Genomic DNA, 25,827 nt, shown 5'->3' on the forward strand with positions numbered 1-25,827 from the left:
ACTTATTTTGAGAAATTGCATACTTATTTTGAGAAATTGCATAATTATTTTGAGAAATTAGGGAGAAATCGCATAATTATTTTGAGAAATTGCATAATTATTTTGAGAAATTAGGGAGAAATCGCATAATTATTTTGAGAAATTGCATAATTATTTTGAGAAATTAGGGAGAAATCGCATAATTATTTTGAGAAATTGCATAATTATTTTGAGAAATTAGGGAGAAATCGCATAATTATTTTGAGAAATTGCATAGTTATTTTGAGAAATTAGGGAGAAATCGCATAATTATTTTGAGAAATTGCATAATTATTTTGAGAAATTAGGGAGAAATCGCATAATTATTTTGAGAAATTAGGGAGAAATCGCATAATTATTTTGAGAAATTAGGGAGAAATCGCATAATTATTTTGAGAAGTTACTGAATTCGCGCCTGATTTCGAGTGGCGAAACGTTTTTGTACGAGTTTTCGATAAATTTCTTAAACTCTCTATTAAAACCTTTGTTCGTTAAACGCGTGTTACATTAAAATACAATAGTCCTAAAGTCAGTCGCCCTTCCTTTTAAAGTAATGTTTGATCCGATTAAAAATGTATCCGCACGCTCGGTCGAGGCATGCCAAAAAATTATTGAGGCGTTTTGCTACTTTATTTTGTATTGTATAGACAAAACACTTTAATACAGAAAAGAAGACCAATAATAATGGGAGAAAAAAAGAAAATTTAAACGAAAAATGTATGACTTCTGGAGCGTAAACTCATTAGTAGTAAACACAACTTGATTGCTTTTACGTGTATACTTTCAAAGATTAAGTATATAGTAGTAGTACATAACAGTTTGCAATTATAAAAATCGATTCAACAGAGAAAGGACAATTTCTGCCAAAGTCAATCTGCATGGGGTAACACTTGTAAATCACGTGCGTGCTGGTGAATATGGGGATATAACTTTTCTTCGGATACCATCATACTCTGTTACTTTGTGGTGAAAATTGGTCCACTCAATGCAGGGCTGCCACGGGTCAGAGAAAACCTGGAAAAGTCAGGGAATTCAAAAATGGGCCGGAAAGGTCAGGGAATTTGATTTTGGAGGGTAAAATGTCTGGGGATAAGTCTGTATTGAAATAGTAATAAAAGTTTCTCCCAATCTTCTCTTAACACAGAAAACTCTAGAGCAATCCTTAAAAATGTCTAGAATTGTTTTTATAAAGTTTTTTTTATAAAAAAATCTCTTAAGACTGTTATTTATAGTTAAAATGTTTCTTATTCATTTTGGTGCAACAAATACACTGGAAAACTTAATGTAGAGAGTTTATTTAATAATAAGCACTTAAAACGTGCTGTAAACATTTACGCTTTCGGCCAAAAAGGTCAGGGAAAATTTGGTTCTGAAAATAAGGTTGCAACCCTGCATTGGAAATTTGGTGTTTTGAGGATCATAGAGAGCTTTCAGATGGGATAGTAGTACGTCGTCACACCCTCCCAAGTCTTACCGCTATTCTGGTAGCCATATTGGGTGGTCTCAGCTTCATTCCTCCTTTAAACCCACCAATATGGCAGCGTAAATTATGTCACGAGACTCAGCTCCTCCTCCAACTGAAAGCTATCTATTGAAACCGTAGATTTTTCTTTCCAGGCTTTCAGTGTAGCCAATAAACACTCAACCAAACCCACTTTCTCAAATATATATATATCATAAAAGATTGAGTTAATTATTGGTATATTATTATGAAAATAAAACAAGTTTATACGGAAAACATTACGTATTAAAACTCATCTAAAATTGAGTTGCCTTAAAACGTTATGGTCGATACGATACTTGACTCGGTGTAGGATCAATAATAGTTGTAATTAGGAAAGCTTTATAGGTGTCTTTTTTATGTTTGTCCAACCTGTAGGGGCTACCTTTACGGTCTGGTGTGGTCGGGGATCTCTGGCTGGCTATTCAAAGGGCCAGATTTTTGTAAAACCCGGCCCCTTTTCTCACTATCAACAAGTTAGCGATGTTCTTTCAGATAGGAATGCCAGGGCATAGCCATAGAGAGGCGGTTGGTTGGGTTCTTGGGTGGGTTGGTTTTACTGGAAGATGGGACGTCGACAAGAAAAGACGCGGAAATACTGAGATTGAAACCTTTTGGTGAAGCCCCGCTACCGAGGTGTCGGACAAATATCTAAAGAAATCGTCATCTCTACCGAAACTAAAAGTATATATAGGAATAGCAACACGGGCGTTGATAACGGGGCGTTGTTGTCAAGTGTCTCTAGATTTCAAACGGAAACGCTTGCTCCGGAAGTGAATGAATTTCCTCCCTGAAGAAGTATCCGGTCCCTCTTAGCTACTACCGCTATTCTACGGCAAATCGATTGAAAAAAAAAAAAAAAAAAAAAAAGGCGCGCTAGGTCCGTGACGACAAGGAATTCTCTTTCTCCCTCGCGCTTCCGTACGCACGCATGGTATGTTTCCCTTATCTCTCCACCGAGGCACTAATAGTATATGCCATGTCTTAGCTTCCTAACGCGTTTCCATGGTTTCCTAGCACGCGACCCGTGCAATATAATTAATAGAAACGTTTATAACCCCTGCCTCTTTCCATGATTTTCCCTCTCTTTTTAAACTGAACTGAATTGAATCGAACTAGGAGACTGGGACTGATTCCTCGTTGTCATGGTTACTGTGGAATATAATTAATAGAAACGTTTATAACCCCTGCCTCTTTCCATGATTTTCCCTCTTTTTTAAACTGAACTGAATTGAATCGAACTAGAAGACTAGGACTGATTCCTCGTTGTCATGGTTACTGTGGAATATATTTAATAGAAATGTTTATAACCCCTGCCTCCTTCCATGATTTTCCCTCTTTTTTAAACTGAACTGAATTGACTCGAACTGGGAGCTTTAGACTGATTCCTCGTTGTCATGGTTACTGTTATAGCTTCTCTAGAAGATTCCACGAGAAATCTCAAATGTGCGGTTTTGTTGTTTTAGGGTTTTTGGTTACTTTTTGTAAAGGTGTTATGTTATCTCAAATTACGTAAAGTTAGAAAGGAAAACGGTAAAATTCTTGTAACTAATTTAAATCTTTGACTTGATGTCGCAATACAGTCGTTTCTAGGAAATGTTTGTCGTTAATGTTTTAGGATATTAATATGTGTTTAAAAAAAGAAAAATTAATAAGCATTACGGAGAATTTAATGTTAGGCAATTAGGAACATATATAAGTTTACCGAGAACGTATGAATAACCAACTTATAGATTTTCATAAGCTTGTACTTTTGCACTGGATTGTCTTATTTATTTATTTATTTATTTATTTATTTAATAATATTGAGAAAATGGGGTGGCTTGTCGATTCAAAACCACGTTTTTTTTTTCATGAGCAAAGAGAGGTTATGATTATAGTATATCAATGTCACTCGAAAATTCAATTCACTGATTGTAGGTTGCATGGGGGAATATAAATTATCTTTAAAAGTTCTTTATTCATAATTGGGTTCTTTATTCAACTATAAAATAAGTTGTAATTACATAGTTTACAAGAATAAATTTAAAATTTACTCGTTACCATTAAAACTTTCAAACTTTAGTGTATGTTCAAATTTATAACATTTATATATGTTAAAAGAAAAATAATAATACAAACAAGTTACAAGTTTATATTTTATTCAAATAACAAAAATATCTCCAAGGCATTTTTGACCAATCAATGAGATCGAGTGGACTCTTTAAAATGAGTTTTGTGTGTGCTGCATGGGGAAGGATTTGTAAACAAGGTTTATGTCTCTTTCCGCCCCCCCCCTGGGGGCGGATGTTGGGCTGATTCTCTAAGGGTTCCGCCTGTTGACAGGAAATTAAAGTCCTACTGTTTTCACCCCTTTTGAGGTAGTACGGTAACACACTTGCGTGTTCAAGAGATTGCTTGCTGCTGTAATAGGGGAGAGGCCAAATGAGGTTGATTATATCTGGATCTAATGCCACCGCGTCCGTGTTAGTTGTTATCCTTAACTGTTTTGTCGAAAATAGATCAGCTTCTCCCTTTCAATCGTTAGAACGAGACGTTTCTAAACGACAACACTTAGTTCGATGTTTTTTTTATTAGTTTTCGGATTTGTTTTGGTACAAACTAGGGCTTATCATCAATTAAGGATATCAATTGTTGGTCAACAACAATTCCGGGATTGTTTTGGGGAAACATTTGTCCCGAGCTCTATACAGGGTGTTTTTGAAAAGTCCATCAATAATGAAGGGACGTGTTTATTGGAACATTTTGAGTCGAAAATGTTCTATGACTATTTTCCGTCCGAGCCACTGTTTTCAAGTTGGAATTGGAGTAATTTACGTATGACCCCTTAAATTTAATTAGAAAATTGAAATAGATTTGTAATTTAATTAAGGGATCATCCCTAAAACATTCAAACCATAACTCAAAAACAGTGGCTTGGACGGCAAAATGTCATAGAACATTTTCGATTCAAAATGGCCTAATAAACACGCTCCTTCATTATTGATGGACTTTTCAGAAACACCCTGTATAGTATAAGTTTCTTAAATGTATACAGTTGTTTTTATGTTTTAAGTTTATACAGTTGTTCTTACTCCATTAGGCTTTGTTTGGGTTTACAATTTCCAAAAAACCCTTTTAATTAAAAGTCGTTGTATTTTAATAGTGAAAGAATAGTTAACCCTTTGGTAACCTTCTTAAGTTTTTGTCGCAATCATGGATAATATTATTTACTATATTAGAATTTCCAAAAACCCTTTTAATTAAAAGTCGTTGTATTTTAATAGTGAAAGAATAGTTAAAACCTTTGGTAACCTTCTTAAGTTTTTTGTCGCAATCATGGATAATATTATTTACTATATTAGAATTTCCAAAAACCCTTTTAATTAAAAGTCGTTATTTTAATAGTGAAAGAATAGTTAACCCTTTGGTAACCTTCTTAAGTTGTTTGTCGCAATCATGGATAATAATATTATTTACTATATTAGAATTTTCAAAAAACCCTCTTAATTAAAAGTCGTTGTATTTTAATAGTGAAAGAATAGTTAACCCTTTGGTAACCTTCTTAAGTTTTTTTTGTCGCAATCGTGGATAATATTATTTACTATAAGTTTCATTTATTTGTTTTTAACAGTGGTTTTGTTTGTTTAAAAGATAAAAATCGCCCTTTGGTTTCAACATAAAATTGTTCTTCTATATTTGAGTATACTAACTTGAACTTTGAACTCTATAGTAGTAAAGCATTAGAGACAGTTTATTATCCCTTATCTCTAAAAAAAATCAAAGCTTGCCCCGCGTATGTTTTTTTGAGTATTTATTTTTGCCTGATTCTTTGAACCTCATAGTGTGTCAATAAGGGGCGATTATTATTAGTCAGTTTGTGTGTGTGGGTTGAACTATGTGTCGTCATCAGTGACGAATTCGCGCTAGTTTTAGATTGGAGAGTAACGTCGAGCTATAGGGAAACCAAACCGTATCTATACGTTTTTAAATAAATTTGTTTGCACCAAAATTAGCGGTGCGGTGTTATAATAGTTGTTAATTTGTTATCGCGTAGTTTAATTCGTTTGTGATACGCGTGGGTATGTAGAGAGACAATAGTGAGTGATTAGGAATGGGGCAAAGGCTTAAAATCAATTAAGATTAACACGTTTAATTACGTCATCGTGGAATTTGACGCGGTTATAAGGTCTAAATTTGGATACCGCGGAATACCAACCAACCATCTTTTGAAGATAATTGAGTTACTATAGCGTAATATACAAAAGAAAGGTTACTTCGCCCACGCATTGTAGTCCTTCTAAAGAAGAGAGAAAAGTTTAGAAACTCAACACCGCATGCACCGTAGCTCGCTTCTTGGCGGCTCCTTCCACCCCATCCACAACGGAACGGAGTGAAGTGGAGTGCAGGGGGCTACAGCCCATCCAACCCCGCAAAAGTCGATATAATATAGAATTGAGGGGGTGTTGCCCCATACATCGTGTGTAACTCTAGGTTTGCGCCTCGTCCTCGTGGGCGTACGTTCGAGAGACAAAATCCCCTCAACTTGCGCTTAGGTATTTTGGACCTTTAGAAATAGCCCCATGCACTGTGCTACCAACGCTACCTTATTGCAGTCCGATTCTCTTTTCTGACGAGATACGTCAGAACTGACTTCACTCACCATCTCGCTTGCCAAATGGATAATTTTGCGAAAGTGTATGGTTTATCTTTCAATTATTTCTTCTTGTTTTTTAAGTGTTTGTTAACCAATTGAATACCGCGTTGTTTACGAAAAGAGACCACTGTAGTCTGTAGGACCTTCTACTTAAAAGATGTGCGCAAGTCGATGCGGAAATTAGGTGAAAAATAGGCCAAAATGATTGTAAAGTAAAGGGGTGTATGATACTCAATTAAGATTTATCCAATGCTGCGTAAGACGTGCCTGTCGTAAATTCCCTTAAAGTTTGGCAACATAAATAATGAAATCAAAGCGAAATTTTAATGATTTTCTGGAAGTTTAGTTTAGTAATTTATTTCCCATCGGATGAAATTAGTTCTCGTTGGAATAATAATTCAAAAGGAAGTGAATATTCTCTAAATGCCGTAACATACTTCCACTAAATTTAACTTCCTACGTCTTTCTAGAACTCATCCGAACCTTTCGGTTGCGCGGAGATTTAATGAGAATTTGTAAATCAGGGTTGGGAATTAATAAAACTTAAGTTGCGCAAAATCTCGTGAATTCTCGTATAATTTAGTCTTTTATGAATATTTTAAACTGAAATAAATTCTAATTTAAATGTTACGGTTAGTTTTCGGTTCATTTAACGTGTACAGGAAGTGTTGCGTAGTTCACTTAAATGTTTGATTAACATTAATTATTCATTCTTTATTTTCTTTTTCTGTTTGTTTCAACAGCGTTGACAGGGATGTTTTGCGAGAGAAGGAAAGACAAGCCAGGGCTCGAGCCTTTAACCGAGGTGGTCGTTCAAACGGACCAGGTGGTAGCGGGGGCGGTGGTAATGGTGGCCCCGGTGGTGGTATGGAAGAACACCGCGAATCTACGCCTAAGCCTTTCTTCCCTCAACCGATCAAGGTATGATATGATGACTTGATGACCTTTGCCTATAGAATTATTAATTTCCATCCAATAGCGTCGTCATGAAAGTTAATCTTTGAGAATTGGTTGTTGTTGTGTTTAGGTGGACCCTGCCTTGGAGGACGAGACGTCCAGAAAAATTCGTAACACTCTAGGAGATTTTAGAGAGGTTCAAAGATACTTGGAAGCCGATCCCAAACATCTAATTGGGATTAGTAGTAATCCGGCTTCGGTAACCTCTTCGAATAGCGTCTCTCAAGGTCAGCACCATAGGTTGTCCTCCAAAGACACTTCCTCTCACCACGATGATCACAATGTCAAGAAAGGGATGGCCAATGGTCAGTACAAAAGCCCCTCTTTTGGTGGTTCCTCTTCCGGAGGAGGTAATGGCGGCGGTTCTATGGGCAATTATCACAGAAACAATCGTGGCCACCATCCGTCTCAACAACCTAAGCATTCTCAACAATCACAGGTGAGTTAGTTGTCTCGCGTGCCCATTGTCATCTAGCTAAACCTTAAAGTATAGTTTTAAAGTGGCAGATATTCCTCGCTGTTTCTTAAATTAGGCTTATAATAAAATGCTGATCTTAGAAAGTATACCATGCCGTGTGTCATGCGAGGAATCGAGGGGGTAACTTAAGTTGGCCCAGTTCCATTTCTTTTTTCTACGTACTCAAGACTATTCACCTGAGGACTGAGGGTTTAAAAAAAAATCTAGGCCAAAGTTAAGAGTATAGTTGAATAGGTTCTTTGTTATATAGAGGTTCTAAATTTTATTAGGTTAACCTTAGCGGCGTTATCGTAAAATGATATTTTTGACATTGTTGTTTTTGGTGTCTTTTTGCAGAACTCATCTTCAGGTCCCAGTATTGTCGGGTCGAGTAATTACCAAGCTCAAAGTGGCGGTGGTCGCGGTAATAAAGGCAAAGACGCCGAACCTCCCCCTACTTCCGCTTTGCCAACTTCTTCTTCAAAGGGTCATCGTAAGAAAATTCCGTATCCTCTATCTTCCTCCTCATCTCACGGCAATCGCGTGATCAACTCTTCTTCCGGCACCTCCTCCACAGTCAATCCCGCGTCTTCAACAACACTGAAAGATGGACGGCCCAACAAAATGAACAATTCTTCGTTGTCATCGTCTTCGAGGCCCGATTCTAGGAGGTCCAACAACAACAACGCGCTACAATCGGACCCGCACGGTGGCTCGTCGTCGGCCGTGTCCAAAAGCGGGCTCGACTTCAACTCTTCGTCTTCGAGGGGAGCTTCCAATAATTCTTCTTACCACAATTCTCACAATGGAGATAACTTGGCTCAAAGTAACAACCTTCCTCGAATACCCAAGCTTCCGTCGGCACCAGTGCCTAACGATTTACCCTTGGACCCTGCTTGTGGCTCAACCGTGGAACTAGAGACAATCTTGCAGGTACGTTCGTCTTAACACAACTACTCTTCAATGTACGAGAATGGATAGGGATGGGTAATTAATTGGTCAGGGACTGTATGTTGCGAGGGGCTGGCAGTTCAGTGATGTGGGACATGGATAAGGGAACATTGTAATACATCGTTTCAAGGCATGATTATTTATCCTAACTTAATCTTAACCTTTATAGGAAATGAAACAAGGTGTACCGCCACCACTATCAGCCATTGAAACACCTCGAGTTGAAGACTCAAGATGTTTCTTCTCACCGGATCCCATCTCTGACGATCCGGGTCATATTACCTCGCAGTCTTCTAACACGCAAAACCGTGGAAGGAACTGGAGTAAGTTTTGTTTTTAAATGTTTTTCATTATTTAATCTAATCTTAGATATATAGAAATTGTAGAATCCTCGTTTTCCAACGCGTGATAAAAACAGATGTCCGTGTTTGTCAGTTCTAGATTGGTCTCTCTACGTTTACATTTATGTTAGATTACAATATGGTTAGCTCTATTACGTGTACTTACATAAGTTTATAAGATATATTCCCATAAGTATGACGATAATATATAGTTCGTAATGTGGTCTCTACGTTTACATTATGTTAGATTACAATATGGTTAGCTCTATTACGTGTACTTACATAAGTTTACAAGATATGTTCCCATAAGTATGACGACAATATATAGTTCGTAATGTGGTCTCTACGTTTACATTATGTTAGATTACAATATGGTTAGCTCTATTACGTGTACTTACATAAGTTTACAAGATATGTTCCCATAAGTATGACGACAATATATAGTTCGTAATGTGGTCTCTACGTTTACATTATGTTAGATTACAATATGGTTAGCTCTATTACGCGTACTTACATAAGTTTACAAGATATGTTCCCATAAGTATGACGACAATATATAGTTCGTAATGTGGTCTCTACGTTTACATTATGTTAGATTACAATATGGTTAGCTCTATTACGTGTACTTACATAAGTTTACAAGATATGTTCCCATAAGTATGACGACAATATATAGTTCGTAATGTGGTCTCTACGTTTACATTATGTTAGATTACAATATGGTTAGCTCTATTACGCGTACTTACATAAGTTTACAAGATATGTTCCCATAAGTATGACGACAATATATAGTTCGTAATGTGGTCTCTACGTTTACATTATGTTAGATTACAATATGGTTAGCTCTATTACGTGTACTTACATAAGTTTACAAGATATGTTCCCATAAGTATGACGACAATATATAGTTCGTAATGTGGTCTCTACGTTTACATTATGTTAGATTACAATATGGTTAGCTCTATTACGCGTACTTACATAAGTTTACAAGATATGTTCCCATAAGTATGACGACAATATATAGTTCGTAATGTGGTCTCTACGTTTACATTATGTTAGATTACAATATGGTTAGCTCTATTACGTGTACTTACATAAGTTTATAAGATATATTCCCATAAGTATGACGACAATATGTAGTTCGTAATGTGGTCTCTACGTTTACATTATGTTAGATTACAATATGGTTAGCTCTATTACGTGTACTTACATAAGTTTATAAGATATGTTCCCATAAGTATGACGACAATATATAGTTCGTAATGTGGTCTCTACGTTTACATTATGTTAGATTACAATATCGTTAGCTCTATTACGTGTACTTACATAAGTTTATAAGATATGTTCCCATAAGTATGACGACAATATATAGTTCGCATTGCTAGAGACTTAAAGCTCGATTTAGTCCGAGAACGACAAGCGAGAATTGACTACACTCGGTTAGTTTTGCAGTTAATTTTACTATTTAGACAGGGCCTCACCAGGCGTCGCTTTACCTCGAATCTATGACCTACCTCCCTCACTTCATGACAAGCTCCAGTTTGTAACCAGTGACAAACTTATGATAGGAACGTGTCTTATGAACTTATGGTACTAGGTAGGCTTCGTATTATAAACAATATACAAAAAGCTTTTAGAGATAGATGGATCACAAAAACATAATGGTACATCGGATCAACAGTTTTATTTATTTCAAACTTAAGTATTATAAAGAGATATAAATAGTTTTCAATAAGGTGGGTAGAGAAAATTCCCCCCCCCCTATCTCGGCTTAAACTTGGGTACAGTGTTGTCAGACTCTCGAAAAATTTGACGTCACTAAGCTGGATATCCGGTGGTTGGTGGAGGTACTGGTAAAAAATAAATAATATAGGCCTACTAGGTTTCTCAAGTATGTGTGTGGCGCGAATTTGGCGAGACGTTCGGCGCGATATATATATGTTTTTATCAGTTCCTTTAAACTCCTCCCTCTTAGTCGGTGGCGGTGGGTTTACTGTACAATACAACCTTACACCACTACGAAAGTCGTCTTTACGATAATACCACCGTTATTATAGTCTCAAGTTACGTTGACCCAAAAAGAGACTCCCTGCATGGTTTTCGATTCTTTCAGTACATAATACTGAAGCGACATCCTTCGAAGATACGGTTAAATAATATAAATATATTTTTTTTATGGTAGACCCAGAGTTATATAATAAGGTCTATCGCGTTAACTTCTCTAGAATTTTTTAACTATAGGAGTTAGGCCTATTTTTTGCGCGGGAATAGGCTAGTGTAGACGTAACGCGCACTCCATTCTCTAATGATAGTTATCCGGCCTACATATGCTAAATCAGTAACGTATGTTTTGCCGTTGGAATATAAAACAAGCTTGTACATTGAAAAAAATGTACGAGTACGATACATTTCGTCGAAAGCGACAGATTACTGTTCGTTATAATTGCGTAAACTATACAACCCTCAACAACCAAACCGAACAAAAATTTTGTCTCTATGCCAGAGTTATCTATCCTTATCTAGAAGGTCCTTCTCTCTCTCACTCACTCACTGTTAGTCGGGTCGCCTTATGTTTATTTTTCGCGGATGAACTTTAAGGAGTGATAACGTTGTTTTGGCAGAGAAATAATTCGGCAGCCATATTTGATAAGAGGTATTGGTTATATTAGGTTACTTGTCAGGGCTTTAATTGGTCTTCGATCCGGATATCCGGAATATACTTCTATGCCACGCTTAGCTGATATGATACTTTGTCATATTGTTAGGCTTAGGATTATGTTGAAGCCTGGATTAGACAAGTTAGGCTTAGATTAGGATTATTTATAACACTCAATTCGACCAATTATAGGCTTAGGATTATTTATAACCCTCAATTCGGCAACATTGGCTTAGGATTATGTACAAGTTTCAATTCGACAACATTATAGGCTTAGGATTATGTACAAGTTTCAATTCGACAACATTATAGGTTTAGGATTATGTACAAGTTTCAATTCGACAACATTATAGGCTTAGGATTATGTACAAGTTTCAATTCGACAACATTATAGGCTTAGGATTATGTATAAGCCTCAATTCGACAACATTATATATAGGCTTTGGATTATGTACAAGCTTCAAAGCAACAAATTATAGGCTTAGGATTATGTACAAGCTTTAATTCGACAAATTATAGGCTTAGTATTATGTAGAAGCCTCAATTCGACCAATTAGGCTTAACAGTGGTACTGATAACAACGTCTGGTTTTCTATCAGAAAACAATACCCATTTCAAAATAGGCTTAACGACGTTACTGATATTATAATTGCGGATTTATATATATATATAAAAAAAAGTCAAACCCACGCCGTCAATTAGGAAGCCACAATTCCTATCTCTCATTTAAAATTTTTTAAACACGTAATTGTAACATTTATTCCGCCATCCCATATTTGACAGCTCCCCTTTTAAAAAAAAATTTGATCTCTTCTGGGTTATTTAGCAGTCAGTACTACAGTTAGTTGTCAAGCTCAGGCGCCGAGAGATTCCGATAAACAGACTGAGATAAAGTATTTACAGGGGGTAGTATCTTTTCTAGCGATACGAGTCCCGATTTTCTTTACCAAACAAATATACTCTTGAAGTCTTTTGAGATCTTTCTCGTTTGGTCTCTCTCTCATCCCCTCCTCTTCCTCCTCCATTCGCTTCCCCATGAAGCCTCGATAGCGTTTTCTTCTTTTTTCGGTTTTTGGTGAAATCTCTCTCCACTTTTCGAATCGAATACCACCACCACCGCCACCATCCGCATCTTTTCCGCCAGTTCAACTTTACTCTCTCTCTCTCTCGCTTACCCCTCCCCTCGTCACTCGGGCCAGCTCAACTCGCTTCTCCTAATTCTCACCCCCTACATATCGCCCTGTACTCTATCAGAAAGAAATTAACTCGAAGTGTTCAGATATATATTTTTTTTTCGCGTTAGTAACAAATTTCTTGGAGTTGCCTTTGTAAAGGATTTTGGATTACCAACAAGTGATATCTAGTTTATTAGGGAGAAGGCATAAGATGTCTAAGTGTTAGCGCGCCATAGTCCCAGTCCCCCTTTCAAAATACAAGGGGGGATGTAAAAGGAGGCCGGGCTATTTCGCCTCTCCTCAGTCGGAAAATATGACTGTAATTTTGGTCATTCGCGTCGCGCTGACGTGTGTTTTCAAGAACCAATGAGATGCTGGTTGTAATTTAGAGGCGGGGATTAACTCCGGACCTACTATACGTTTGGACTGGAGATAAAGCTGGAAATGTAGCGAATTTATACCTTCTCCCTAGTAAACTAGATATCACTTCTTGGGGTTACATTTTTGTAATGAAAGAAAAAAGAAAACATGGCGATGGATTTGAATAATATATCATAGGTAGGGGAGTAACGTCCGGCAAACTAGTTTCGTCTGCTCTTTTTTATTTATTGCTTTCTAGTTTATCTACTTTAGGCTGTAAGTTTTTTCCCCAAAGAAGGATCTCGAAAAATGCGCGACTGGTTGGTTGAGAACATCGTTTAATCACTGTGTTGTTTGACAGATCTCTCTTTACCAGTGCTATGCCTTTATCCTCGCCCATTGCAATACCTTATTTATACCGTGATTCAATCTATGTTTGCTCTAATATCAAAGAAAGGCAGGGTTGCCTCGCGTAACAATAGCTTGCCTTGGTCACCCTGGTGTCCAGTGCAAAGCTGGAATGAATTGGTGTAGCGTTCAGAGCTCGTTTGAAGATGGAAACTGAACTATATATATATATATATATATATATATATATATATATTGGCTTCTAAACTCGCCGCATTCTTCCGAACTCCTTACTATATAGCTTTTCCCAACGGACCAAGGCTTAAACTTTCCCTCCTTTTACCGCCCTTTGTATTTTGGAAATGACAGTTGAACCAAAGACGATTCGAGAGACCAACCCCTTTCCTTCCCTTCGATTTTGATTTTTATGGGGTGTTATATTTTCAACGGTTTGTGCTTAACAGCACCCATTGTTAAACACAATTAAGATAAAATTAGGTTTAAGGCTTAAGCGGATTAAATGTTTTTTATTTATTTTTATTCGAAATGTGTTTCAAATTGGAACCGTTTTTAATAATAATATTAAAGAATATTCTAGCAATTACGTAATGTTGTGTCCGGGATTGTGATTGGCCAATGTAAAGGTAAAAAAAATGTCATCCGCTTCACGGAGAGGCCTAACGCGTAGGCTCCTTCTGTAAGTTAAGTTATATTAATTGCTCGTAAATTAATGTGACCTTTTCCGTTATGCAAATTAACTTAATTTAAGTCACGGTAAACAACATTACTCCCCCATTTCAAATATTAAATTAAATTTAAATAGGTTGCTTCACCAAAATACAGTTAGCAGTTTTGTCATAAGATGAAGTGTGATTGTTAATTAGATATTTATTAACGTGTTTTTTTTTTATAGTTGTTATGTGAAATCCTCTAATGTGTTTTCTTCTTTACCTTCAGCTTCTCGTGGGCGCTCAACCAATGGAGGACGTAGGCAAGACAAGCAACCTGATCCGTGAGTGTTAATTGTTACTTTTATCAGAAGTATATAATACTTCTCTTCGAGAGAAGTGTACCACAAAGCGCGGTAAGTGTAACGTCACTCTTCCCAACATCGGAACATTTAGAGCAAGGTTACTAAACCGAATCACATACACGATAAATAGTTCCCTCATCATTACTCTATTAGCGTTTAAATATTTGGCAAGACGCGCTTGCGCATTTTGTCCCACGTCAAGACGAGGTTTGTGGGATGATTGCTGGGGATTTAGTGCCAAACAACTATAGAATTCACCTTACGGTGCGATGCCCATTTGTAATTTGATGAGCGGGAAAGCAAACTAAAAGGGTGAGCCTGGGAAGAATGACGTTACATAACTAAAGCATTAAGAGGATACAGAGTGGCATCCTTCTTCTTATTATCCCCTTCTGCTTTTATTAATCTTCTTTACAATTAATATATTGGAACTAGTTTGTAATGCTGTAATTATAATAGACCTTTTCGACGTGAAAAAAGGGGGTAGGGTTGACCGTCTTTGCGCAATTTCATGATTTAAAAAGACTCCGGCGCATGCGCCAAAAAGCGAGATGGAAGGCAAAGTTTTATCCCCATGTCTTTCCCTTTCAGTTACCTCGAAATGGTCTATTCCGCATGACACTAAAGGGCGCGATTCGCGATTGTTAGAGACACTTTAACGCCATCTTGTGTGTAAAATCGGTAACGCCTTTAAATCTTTCAACGAAAATGATGAAATTTTAAGTTAAAATTCTAGTTTATTCAGGGACTTTAAAGGGGGACGGTAATATGCGGTAATTTAATCCTCGAATATGATATTAATACGACATATGACTCCCATTATTATCCGTGTTTAAAGTTTCTTCAAGGTCTTCTATAAGACCCAACGAGAAAACTGCTTTCTTACATATTCTTCCACTATTTTGGATTCGTTCCAATATTTTTTATTTCTTTTTTGTTATTTTGATCATTTCACTTTCGTGGTAAATTAACCCGAGGTTTTTGGGGTTTGTTTTCATTTTGAAAAAGTTACTATAGCATATATTACCATCTAAAATTAATTAATTTGATTGGAAAATAAGGGAACCAGATTTCGTGGGCATGGCCAACTTAGATTACCGGTAAAAGAAGGATATGTAAGTTGGCCATGTCAGGGGTTTTGAAATGAGCGCGTAAAAATGTGGCATAAACATCAGGGAAATTTATATGTTCAATGATAGTTTTAATGGGATATTTTCACTTTTAAACACAATCTTATGACTTTTCTTCAAAAATTCTTCAGAGAAAATGGTAGGTTACAAGAAAATGTCTTGTAACTTCACGTTAATTCACTTCAGACAGTGCATGACACTTTTGTCTCTTAAGTTTTATATTATGCATCCCTCGCATTGGTAGTATGTAGGAGGAGGAATACGTGAGATTGTCGCTCTACAAAATTGATAATTTGGGAGAATTGATATAGGTACCGTTGTCCGAGGAAACCTTAAATGTTATACGCCATTTTAAGCACCAAGCCCACTTCACCTCCCGCCACGCCACCTCCATTTTCCAGGCTCTCCTTTCTGTATACATACATCCTTGTAATTAAGAATTATTCTTAACTACCGCTGTATCACACCCTAACAGCAGCGACCGACTGCAAGGTAGTAGTCTAGGAGTTGTACTCTCTAACGGAAAATTAGGTCATTATTTACCTGGGACTCAGACATCGGTGTCGCTTTAAAGGGAAGGTGGGTAATCGTTAAAACGAAATTGATGGTAATGATTAGGGGATCTTATAGTTTATTGCCTAATTTGTTATTTGATTGATATTGATTCCACCACTTTAAAACTTAAAATCTACCGCTATATGGATGGAGTGATTAGAAATAGTTTTAATGGTTTATTTTGGATTAGGATTGAAGGAGAATCAAGTGATTTTTTATCGGTTCTTCTACTAATTATAAGATCTGTTCATGTGTATAACTCTGAATGATTTTAAAATTCAAATTAGTTTGAGATTTCATAGATAATTTGAAATTAGCACCTCCGACCAATCGCGTAACGCCCCGCCCTTCTTGTTAACACGCTCTATATCTCTCGCGCAATTTTTATCAAATCAAATCTCACGCTAAGCGCACGTGCCACGGGAATATTCTTTAACAAGAAGGCAGGGCGTTACGCGATTGGTCGGAGGTGCACATTTCAAATTCTCCATGAATTTAAAGTCATTCGGGGATATTTCCTGGATGTTTCACTATCATAGGTCTTATAATTGGTAGAAGAATCGATAAAAAATCACCCTATTTTCCACTTCAACCTCACTTTAAGGCTTTAACGCCTTGGGTTCATTATTGTCACTAGAAATAGGAACAAAGTTTATAAAAGACTTATTTAGGATTAGGCTTAGCATCCTCATTTGATTATCGTATATAAAATGAGTCTATATAAACATTATGCGCGGGAGATATCTCGCGTAAAATTAGGTTTAACGTGAACTCCCCGTTCTTTAATAAAACGACCAAAAATAGACATTTCTGACAGTTTGTTTTTCTCTTATTTCCAGCCCTAAAAAGTCCCCTTAAAAAAATACGAGAAAACAAGTGTCTAGAATGTAAGGTGTATGCCGCAATTTTCGGATCAATATTTGTGGCTGATGGGTGGTGTGGTGTATGTATGGTCTGGGCCAAGGCTTAGAACTAGGGTCGGTCGGTCGGTACCGTAGGGACATTCGAGCTGGGCGAGGAGAGACCACTGGGGGGTTGGGTTCCTAACTTCCGGTATCGACCTATATCTGCCTTTTACAGTTTGCGAATCTATCCATTAGGTAAAGAGTTTTAGCTCCGCCCATGAACAATACGGCTGAGAGAGAAGGAGAGACCCCCTTGTTCTAGAAGTGACTGAACGAGTTGAGCTTTGAAGGCAAGGCGAAAGAGAAAGAGAGGAAAGCTATCATGGAAAAGTGAACACGCTTACTGAATTTTAAGCATCGGTTTCCAAAGTTAGACAAATAATCTTTCATATCGGTGGTTGGGTTCTCCTTTTCAACCAACTTCAAAGGCCGAGATTCAACGAAAAGGGTTCTTGCATCTTACAGCCTTGGGGACTTAGTTACAATGTGACGACCGTGCTATAGCTGATTTTCGGACAATATCTTGAGGGGTTATGATTACTACGTCACACCTTCCTAAGTCTTACCAGTGTTTTGGCAGCCATATTGGTGGGATTCTTTCAGCTTTCCTTCTGCATCGAACCCACCAATATGGCCGTGAAAATTATCTCACGAATTATAGCTCCTCCCACAACCGAAAGCTCTCTATAGCTAACTGAAAATCGTGCAAAGTGGGTTGAATTGACCCTCTATTTATCTTCAATTAGAACCACATTGCACCGCTTTCAGTTGAGCTAGAACCCCTTCAAATTTTGCCTCAGCGGGGATTCGAAAAATCTGCACGGTCGCCTATCCCCCATTCATTGTTAGTCTCGGTTTTCAGTTTGCTAGATCCCGTTTTGCTGGAACTAGGCCTTTGAAGAATATAATCTAAATTGCATTTTTCTATCATCCTTTGAGAAAAATCATCAAAATTGCATTTTTGGTCCATAATCCTTATGAAATCTAATTTGTCTATGATTGTATCTCGCGCCCTCCACGCCCACGCTCGTACGGTTTTGAAATATGATAAGTCCGGGAGGTTTAACTTTTAGGGTTGACCTAAATGTCTACTTATCTCTCTCTCTCTCGACTGCTTGGTCAGAATTTTAATAGTTCAGGCGGTTAAGGAAATTAGAAAATAAAATTTACGTGCAGTGGCTACCTCAAGAAAGATCTTATAAACAAACATAAACTGGTCTTAACCACCGCGTCTGATAAATAAATTTTAAAATTACTATGTACCCAATGTTTCGTCCGGACCATCCTGCCACTAGATGTATTGTATCTTTTGCAGTGCTTTTGGGTACATATACATAGGCGGGGACAGGAGGCATGTACTCCTAGCGATTTTCGCTGTTTAATCGAATGACTGGTTAATGTGACAAGTTCATTATTTTTAAAATGGAGCCTCGCGCTTCTTTTGTGCAGGGTTCCCCTCTCGGCTCTCTGTCGCGAGTCTAACCATTAAAATCATCTTCCCCCTATTCGTTTTCCAGCTCATTTTTTAAGGGAGGTCCTTTTTAATTAAAAGGGTTAATTGACGTTAATTACGTGATTCGCAGAAATGATTACTACCTATGTAGAAAGGAAGGATATTTTAACGTATGTTTGACGGCCCATTTTATTTTTTAAATCTACGTCGTGTATATGCCTTAGTTTAATTTTTATAATAGGATTCGTATAAATTGTCTGGAAAACATAAGGCCAGGGAGATAAATAGTTGACAAAATACTCGGGGAAATTTCGGATTTTTAGTAATATTCCGGGGAATTAGGGAAATTTGAGTAAGTTTTCTCTGAAGGGGTTGCGCACTCCCGTTGTTATTACTCTATATTTGAAGAAAGCCTGGAAAACTCAGGGAAATATATGGGAGGAAAACCTGGAAAACTCCGGGAAATATATGGGAGGAAAACCTGGAAAACTCAGGGAAATATATGGGATTATAAACCTGGAAAACTCAGGGAAATAAATGAGGGGAAAATCTGGGAAATATATGGGGTAAAAACTGGTTAACTCTGGGAAATATATGGGGGAAAACCTGGAAAACGTGGGGAAATCGTTTTTCCAAAAGTTATATGAACCCTGTGTAGACCTTTTTTAATCACTGCGTTAACACAAATCTTGTTTTACATTCGCTTTTATTTACAATTCACTTTTGAGAAATGGGATATAAAATCAAATCAGTTTTTGCGAAAAATCCTTTTACTGGTGGCATATTTCAATTGCCGGGAAGTGTTAGAGGAGGGCGTATTTGATCGAACAAACAGTTTGTCGATATCAAATCGGTTTCTATAGAAAAACCCCCCAAGAACTCCCTTCTCCGTATTCCTTCAGTGGAACTCGTTTCCTCCCATTCCCCCTCCAAGCTTGCATGGTCGGCACTCTGCTCTCCTTCAAATTCCCCGTAAAATATTCGCCGTTTTCCAAGGAAAGAGAAAAAGCAAATCCCATACGTTGTTAAATTCTAGCGAAAAGCTAAGAGAGAGGTACGAACCTAGTCCATCCACCGCTTTCAGTAACCATCTCCTCAAATGATTGTCATCTTCCTTCTCTCCATCCTTATCTCTTGCTTGCTCCCGCGCATCCCTCCTTGATTCCCAGGGATTGTTAGAGGAGAGAGAGAAGAAATTCTAGAGAATAAAGACCAAAAAGAAGTTAATTCGAGGGGAAAAAACACTTTTTAAGGTCGCTACTATTTTTTTATTAGGAAAATCATTATTTTCACTGACTTTGAACTTTGACCCCACAATCAGATTGTTTATTTATTTTCGAGGAAATCGGATCCTTTTTTTCCTTTAAATTTCTTCTTTAGATTTAGAAGATCGTTTATTTAATTTAATTGGAATGGTTTTAATGTGTTAATTTAGAAGTAGATTCATTTGAAGTTATCTTCGTTTTTCTTTGAAAACTAAGCGCTTTTGTACACCATAGGCCTATGTTATGAGTTTCTAATTTGACAGACAAACATAAATTAACTATGACTACCTATACATCTTCATAAATAAATGAGTTAAATTTAATTAGTCAACGGTTGTGTTTATATTTTATCACCTGAATTAAAACTAACGAAGTATCAATCGGAAAACCGAATAAAATATTCAAATTAGGGCAAAGGCTTACACCTCAATTCCTTTTTTAAACATAGAAAGACTCGTTCAAAATGAATTAAACGTAAGAAGAAAAAAAGAAAGGGTTTCCATTCTCTTCAAACATATTAATCCATCTTAATATAAATTAATCTTCTTGCTCTGTAGAATTAAGGTTCGGTTTAAATCCTGTTGACCTTTAGAAATGTTTTTATTCAAATGTAAGTGGGCTGGTTGGTTGTTCATCGCGTCGTTCGGTTTCTTTCCGTAGTTAGGGAATGACTTGGCTTCAATTCCACTCGAGTCACGTGACATGTTCGCGTGCATTATTTTGAATAATAAGCCATGTCAGCTGGATTCTGTTTTTTCTTTCTTTCTTTTTTTTAGGGTAGAGAGCCCTTACCCTTTTTTGGAATTTCTTTTATTATTTTTGTTGTGTATCTTTTATCTGTAACCGAGAGTTTCTCATGGTATAGTCAGAACCTGGGCCTTCTCTATTGGCTGTCTCCATCACGAACCAAAAACCTCTCTCGGAATGTCTTTTGCCGCTTTGCTTTCTTTTCTCGTATTGATTCCCGCAGCCATGCCATCCCTTCTTTAAGTGGGGGGTCCGTTGGTAAAGTGTTTAAGACACAACTTTATTATTGGATTAATTTTGGGGCCCCCCAAAATGATCTGGATCTGGAAAATCCAATTTTTTGGTGGAAATAAGCTTAGGATAAATAGTAGGGGTGTGTTTATAAATAAGTAAAGTAAAAGGCTTAGGTGGTATGTCAAAAACTTAAAATCTCTTTAAGGTTTGAGGAAATTAGCCCCCGATTCTCCGTGACGCACCTTGGAGGAGTGATGGGAGATGGGGTTGTGATGTTCATGGGCCATGTTGTCTCCCAGTGCATGCCCAGAGTACTTCTAGCACATGCTTACCTTTGGTTGAAGGCGCCTCCATCACGCTTACCGCGCCTCCATCACGCTTACCTCGACTCTATATCGCTTACCTCGACTCTATATCGCTTACCTCGACTCTATATCGCTTACCTCGACTCTATATCGCTTACCTCGACTCTATATCGCTTACCTCGACTCTATATCGCTTACCTCGACTCTATATCGCTTACCTCGACTCTATATCGCTTACCTCGACTCTATATCGCTTACCTCGACTCTATATCGCTTACCTCGACTCTATATCGCTTACCTCGACTCTATATCGCTTACCTCGACTCTATATCGCTTACCTCGACTCTATATCGCTTACCTCGACTCTATATCGCTTACCTCGACTCTATATCGCTTACCTCGACTCTATATCGCTTACCTCGACTCTATATCGCTTACCTCGCCTCAAAGACAAATCACTCTTTAAGGTTTAACTTCAGTGTGGCGGTTGTCAAGCCAAGTACTGACTGATTTAAACACAAATGCAAACCTCTGCAGTCTCCCGGACCACCAACAGTGGGGGGGGGGGAAAGGACAAGAAAAACACCTTTATTGAAACCGCGTCGCTATTGGCGTATAAACCCTACCTAGCTTTTCTTCCATGGTAAATCTGTAACCCTTTGACAACCCCGGGACCTGATTGGTGCAAATATTATTTAGGAATTTTCCCTCGTGTACCAACTGAAGTTGTTTTGTGTTTATATAAAAGAAACAGTACCTTACGTTGTGGGTATAAAGGTGTAAAAATACCTAGGGAAAAAATATACTTCGAATGCATCCTCGTTCTCTACTCTACTGTTCCAGACAAGTTCTGTTTTCTTTTTCTGCCCATAAATAAAAAAGAAACTATATAGAGGCCAGGACACAAAAGAAATCTTACTTTTTCTGCCTCTCTAACCATTTTATCGAGAGAGGGAAGGGGGAAGGAATTTTATAACAATCACGTGTGCATTTTAATACCACTCTTTTCAGAGAGGAACGTGATTTTGGCTTGGAATTCTTCGATTTATTTTTCTAATACTGTCATTTGTTTTCTGTTTGTTTGTTTTCCCTCTTTAATGTCTTCTGACGTTCCCCTTCAAAATCTCCTTGCCCTTGTCAAGAAGTGATATCTTGTTTATTAGGGAGAAGGTATAAGATGCCTAAGTATTGGCGCGCCATAGTCCCAGTCCCGATTTCAAAATACATGGGGGGGGGGGGTGTAAGAGGAGGCCGGGCTATTTCGCCTCTCCTCAGTCGGAAAATACGTAATTTTCGTCATTCGCGTCGCGCTGACGTGAGTTTTCAAGAACCAATGAGATGCTGGTTGTAATTTAGAGGCGGGGATTAACTCCGGACCTACTATACGTTTGGACTGGAGATAAAGCTAGATTATAAATGTGGCGAATTTATACCTTCTCCCTAATAAACTAGATATCACTTCTTGCCCCTGTATGACATCTTATCCCTGAACACTAGTGCGAGACGGGGTGGTGTAACACGGCGCGCGGCGATTTCATGCATTGCAAATTATTAATTTCCTTTTAAACAAGTTTCTGGAATATTTTTAAATAGAAACTCGGAACATTTTGACAGAAGAGAAGATAATTAATAATTTACGACTGTCGTTCTTTTTTTTTTTTTTTTTTTTTTTTAACCGCTCTCCCGATTGGTCGGTATAAAGATTAGAGAATTTTGTAACTAGGGGGAACCTTATGTCAGTGAAAAAGACGACGCTCCACCTACGCCCTCTGTTCGCGATTTAGTGCGAATAAAAAAATATATACACAGGAATAAGGAGAAAATAGGGGTGAAAAATTTATCCGAAGGCCCTTTTTCCGAAAGAAAAACCTTCGGAGAGTTTATAGCCATTGTCAGACGCGATAAATTCCCCGATATATTTTTTTTTTCACCCTGGCGGTTATTTTGCAGCCCTCTCTTTCCCGCCAACTTTTACTTTTTGCGCCACCATTTCTGACGTCACGACCAATCTTTCTCCGGCTGTCTTGGTTGCGCGCGCGAAAGAGAAGGCGCGCTTTTGGCCCGTTTATCGTTGGATAGAAATGACGTCGCGGAAAAGCCAGCCCTGAGAAAAAAGTCCTTCCCAATGGCTTTTATAAGCGTTGACCAACGTCACTTCGGTTGTGGTGTTGCTAGCTAGCTAGCCAGCCATCCAACTCTCGCGCAGTTTGCTCTTTGGAAGGTAGATTCATCCCCCCCCCCCATTTTATCTATAACACGTGGTGTTGTGCTGCTGTTGTTGGTGACGTACGCGAGTTCAAAGAAACCCATGTGGATTTTCGAAAACATGATGATGGGTATGCAACGAAAATGTTACTTAACGCTTTTAATTGTTTTTTTCGCTGCGAATTAGTGGATGCACTTAAATTAGTTATGCTAATTAGTGTTAATGTAAAGCTAGGAAACGTCTCCATCTCGGGTGTTTAGGAAGGAACATACAGATTACGCAATAGAAATGTTGCTTAAGTTTGGAACCCCTATGAACTCTGTCGATTGTAACTTAACATAACGTAAGGTACGACCCAATCGACCATGAGGTTATTTTATTTGAAATGGCTTCTCTGTAATGGAAGCTATAGTCGATTTGAATTTGTATGGTTGCCTTTCATGTAACGCGACTTAAAAATGATACGGTTAAGAGTTACGTTAGATAATTTCCCTATTCCGGAAATTCAGAAACACTCTCTCGTTTGTCGGTGGGGTTGACTTAAATTTGTTGCAACTACGGTTGTAACAGATCTTCCCCCCAAAAAAACTGTCCATATTTACTAGGGGGACGGAATGGGAGGTCCACCCCGTGACTCGCGGATTTCCTTTCAAATTTATGTGATATATTTCACGTGCATGTCACTTTTACAGAACTTTGTGTGTCGTCACTCGTGATAATAGAAAGGGAGTTCATGGGGATGGGACATTTAAAAGATTAAATTTTCTCTTGTGGAACGTTACAGGGAAATTGATATAAGTATCCGACCCCTTGGGATGTAGAATAAACGGTTAGTCGAGATTGGGGGATTTCTCTGAGGAAGTCATCTCTGTACTATCTTCCTGATTAAACAAAAAAAAAAAGAGAAAAACGCAACGCGCACCCTCCAGTCGTTATGCGGGAGGTCAGTTTTCGGTTTTTGTCACTTCCGGGGGCCCAATTTCGGGGTTGGTTTCCCCGGCGCAAGATGCTTTGATCTATACAGTAACAAAGGAATCAAGGTTACTGACTTACTGTCTGGAGTAGATAGCTGTTTTTCAATAGGTGTTTCTTGAAATCCTAGAAGGTCAAATTTTACTGTTTTTATTTTAGTTCAGTTCAGTTCGGTTTGGTTTGTCTGGGTTTCCCATCGTGGTTAGGTCCCTCATAGAAACTGGATTCCTTCCCTTGTAATCGACTTTCGCCCAAAGTTAAGTTCTTGTCTTTCACCGGTTTAAATAATAATTTAGCTGGTATGTGCCCAGACAAATTGGAGAAACACCTATTTTAAATTTCTTGCAGACGACATAACAAATAAACGAATTTTTCGAGTGACGTTTTGGCTGCGTTCAGTGAGATAAACCAATCTTATGTATTATACTGAATCGAAATCTTTGGTACTTTTCACTGAACGTATTTATTGTGACGTCGACAAAAACAGTAAACCCGTCCCGAAACAAGCTGGGATGTGCCCAGACAAATTGGAGAAACACCTATTGCGGATTGCTTTTTATTATAGGGTATTTACGTGTATTTAGAGTAAGTTAATTCTAAAGGGTTGGTTCCATTGGGCGATTTTGGGTCTCAAAATGTTCTTAACATTATTTTAGTGTTTTACAAATGACCCCATTAAATTTAACCAGGGATAGGAATGGAGAACGGTTAGTTCTTATAGCCCCTCCCTCCAACACGTAACGAAAATTTTAAATTATCTTATTGGCTCACTTAAATTACGTTTTGATGACGTTGCTGACGGGACGGCGAAAAATACGTAATTCCTTTTTACCTCTATTGCTATGACCCGCCTCTTCTTTCATACCTCTCCATCCCGGGGAAGGGGGTCCGGGACTTTGACGCGCACCCAGATTACTCTGTTCTCCATTCCTACTTCGAAAATTAAATCTATCCCTGATTTAACTAAGATATTTAAAAGACAATGCTAATATAATTTAAGGGGTCATTCCTAATCCGTGTAATCGGTGTACAGGGACTGTTACAGTGGTCAGCCCCTCGTGAGTGACCCTTCAGGACATTGAAAATGTCATATAACATTTTCTACTAGCTTACTGTCAATGCATATTTATGTGAAATAATATTTGCTTCACCGTAATTCGATATTATCAGGCGTGTTTAATTTATATTTTTAAATAAACCAAAGTTCGTTTTTGGCATCGATTGGAAAATTGAAATAGGATTATACCTATGCATTTGAATAAACCGAGGGGCTAATCACTGTCAAAGATCCTGTACACCGATTACGGATTACGTGCAATCGTTTTAGCACTGTCAAGGGCAGAGCTTTTAAAGATTACGCGTAATCAATTTATTACAGCGAAAGGTACAGCCTTGTACACCGATTACACTGAGTGACCGGCCCCTCGGAATAAACCTTGCCCTTAGCCATTTATTTTTTACCTCACGATGTTTTCCGCATTTGCTGTACTGTTTCTGATGAAAAGTGTTTGGGAATTTTGATTATGGGTTTTACCTGCCTTCCTTATATCCTAATTATATTTAAGAAGTTGGCTGGAGATTTATATTAAATAAATAAATAAAAACGAATCGACATTTTTCAG

The 25,827-nt window shown here is 37.8% G+C and overlaps 1 protein-coding gene across 3 annotated transcripts in view; it reads left to right on the forward strand.

The window, feature by feature from the left end:
* The window catches only part of LOC149654004 (uncharacterized), a 60,841-nt gene that overhangs the window by 22,587 nt on the left and 12,427 nt on the right, over nucleotides 1-25,827 (forward strand). For 2 of the 3 annotated variants that reach the window (XM_089845346.1, XM_089845347.1), the window contains exons 2-6: nucleotides 6,899-7,076; nucleotides 7,183-7,551; nucleotides 7,927-8,502; nucleotides 8,690-8,843; nucleotides 14,358-14,412. In XM_089845346.1, coding sequence (XP_089701472.1) covers nucleotides 6,899-7,076; nucleotides 7,183-7,551; nucleotides 7,927-8,502; nucleotides 8,690-8,843; nucleotides 14,358-14,412 — 1,332 coding nt within the window. The remainder of the gene's footprint in view (nucleotides 1-6,898; nucleotides 7,077-7,182; nucleotides 7,552-7,926; nucleotides 8,503-8,689; nucleotides 8,844-14,357; nucleotides 14,413-25,827) is intronic. The other variant, XM_089845348.1, reaches the window with a different exon arrangement.

Source organism: Phalangium opilio, unplaced genomic scaffold (genome assembly GCF_054372755.1).
Source record: "Phalangium opilio isolate 3A_F unplaced genomic scaffold, DU_Popi_V2 ptg000079l_1, whole genome shotgun sequence".
In the NCBI taxonomy this organism is placed as follows: Eukaryota; Metazoa; Arthropoda; class Arachnida; order Opiliones; family Phalangiidae; genus Phalangium; species Phalangium opilio.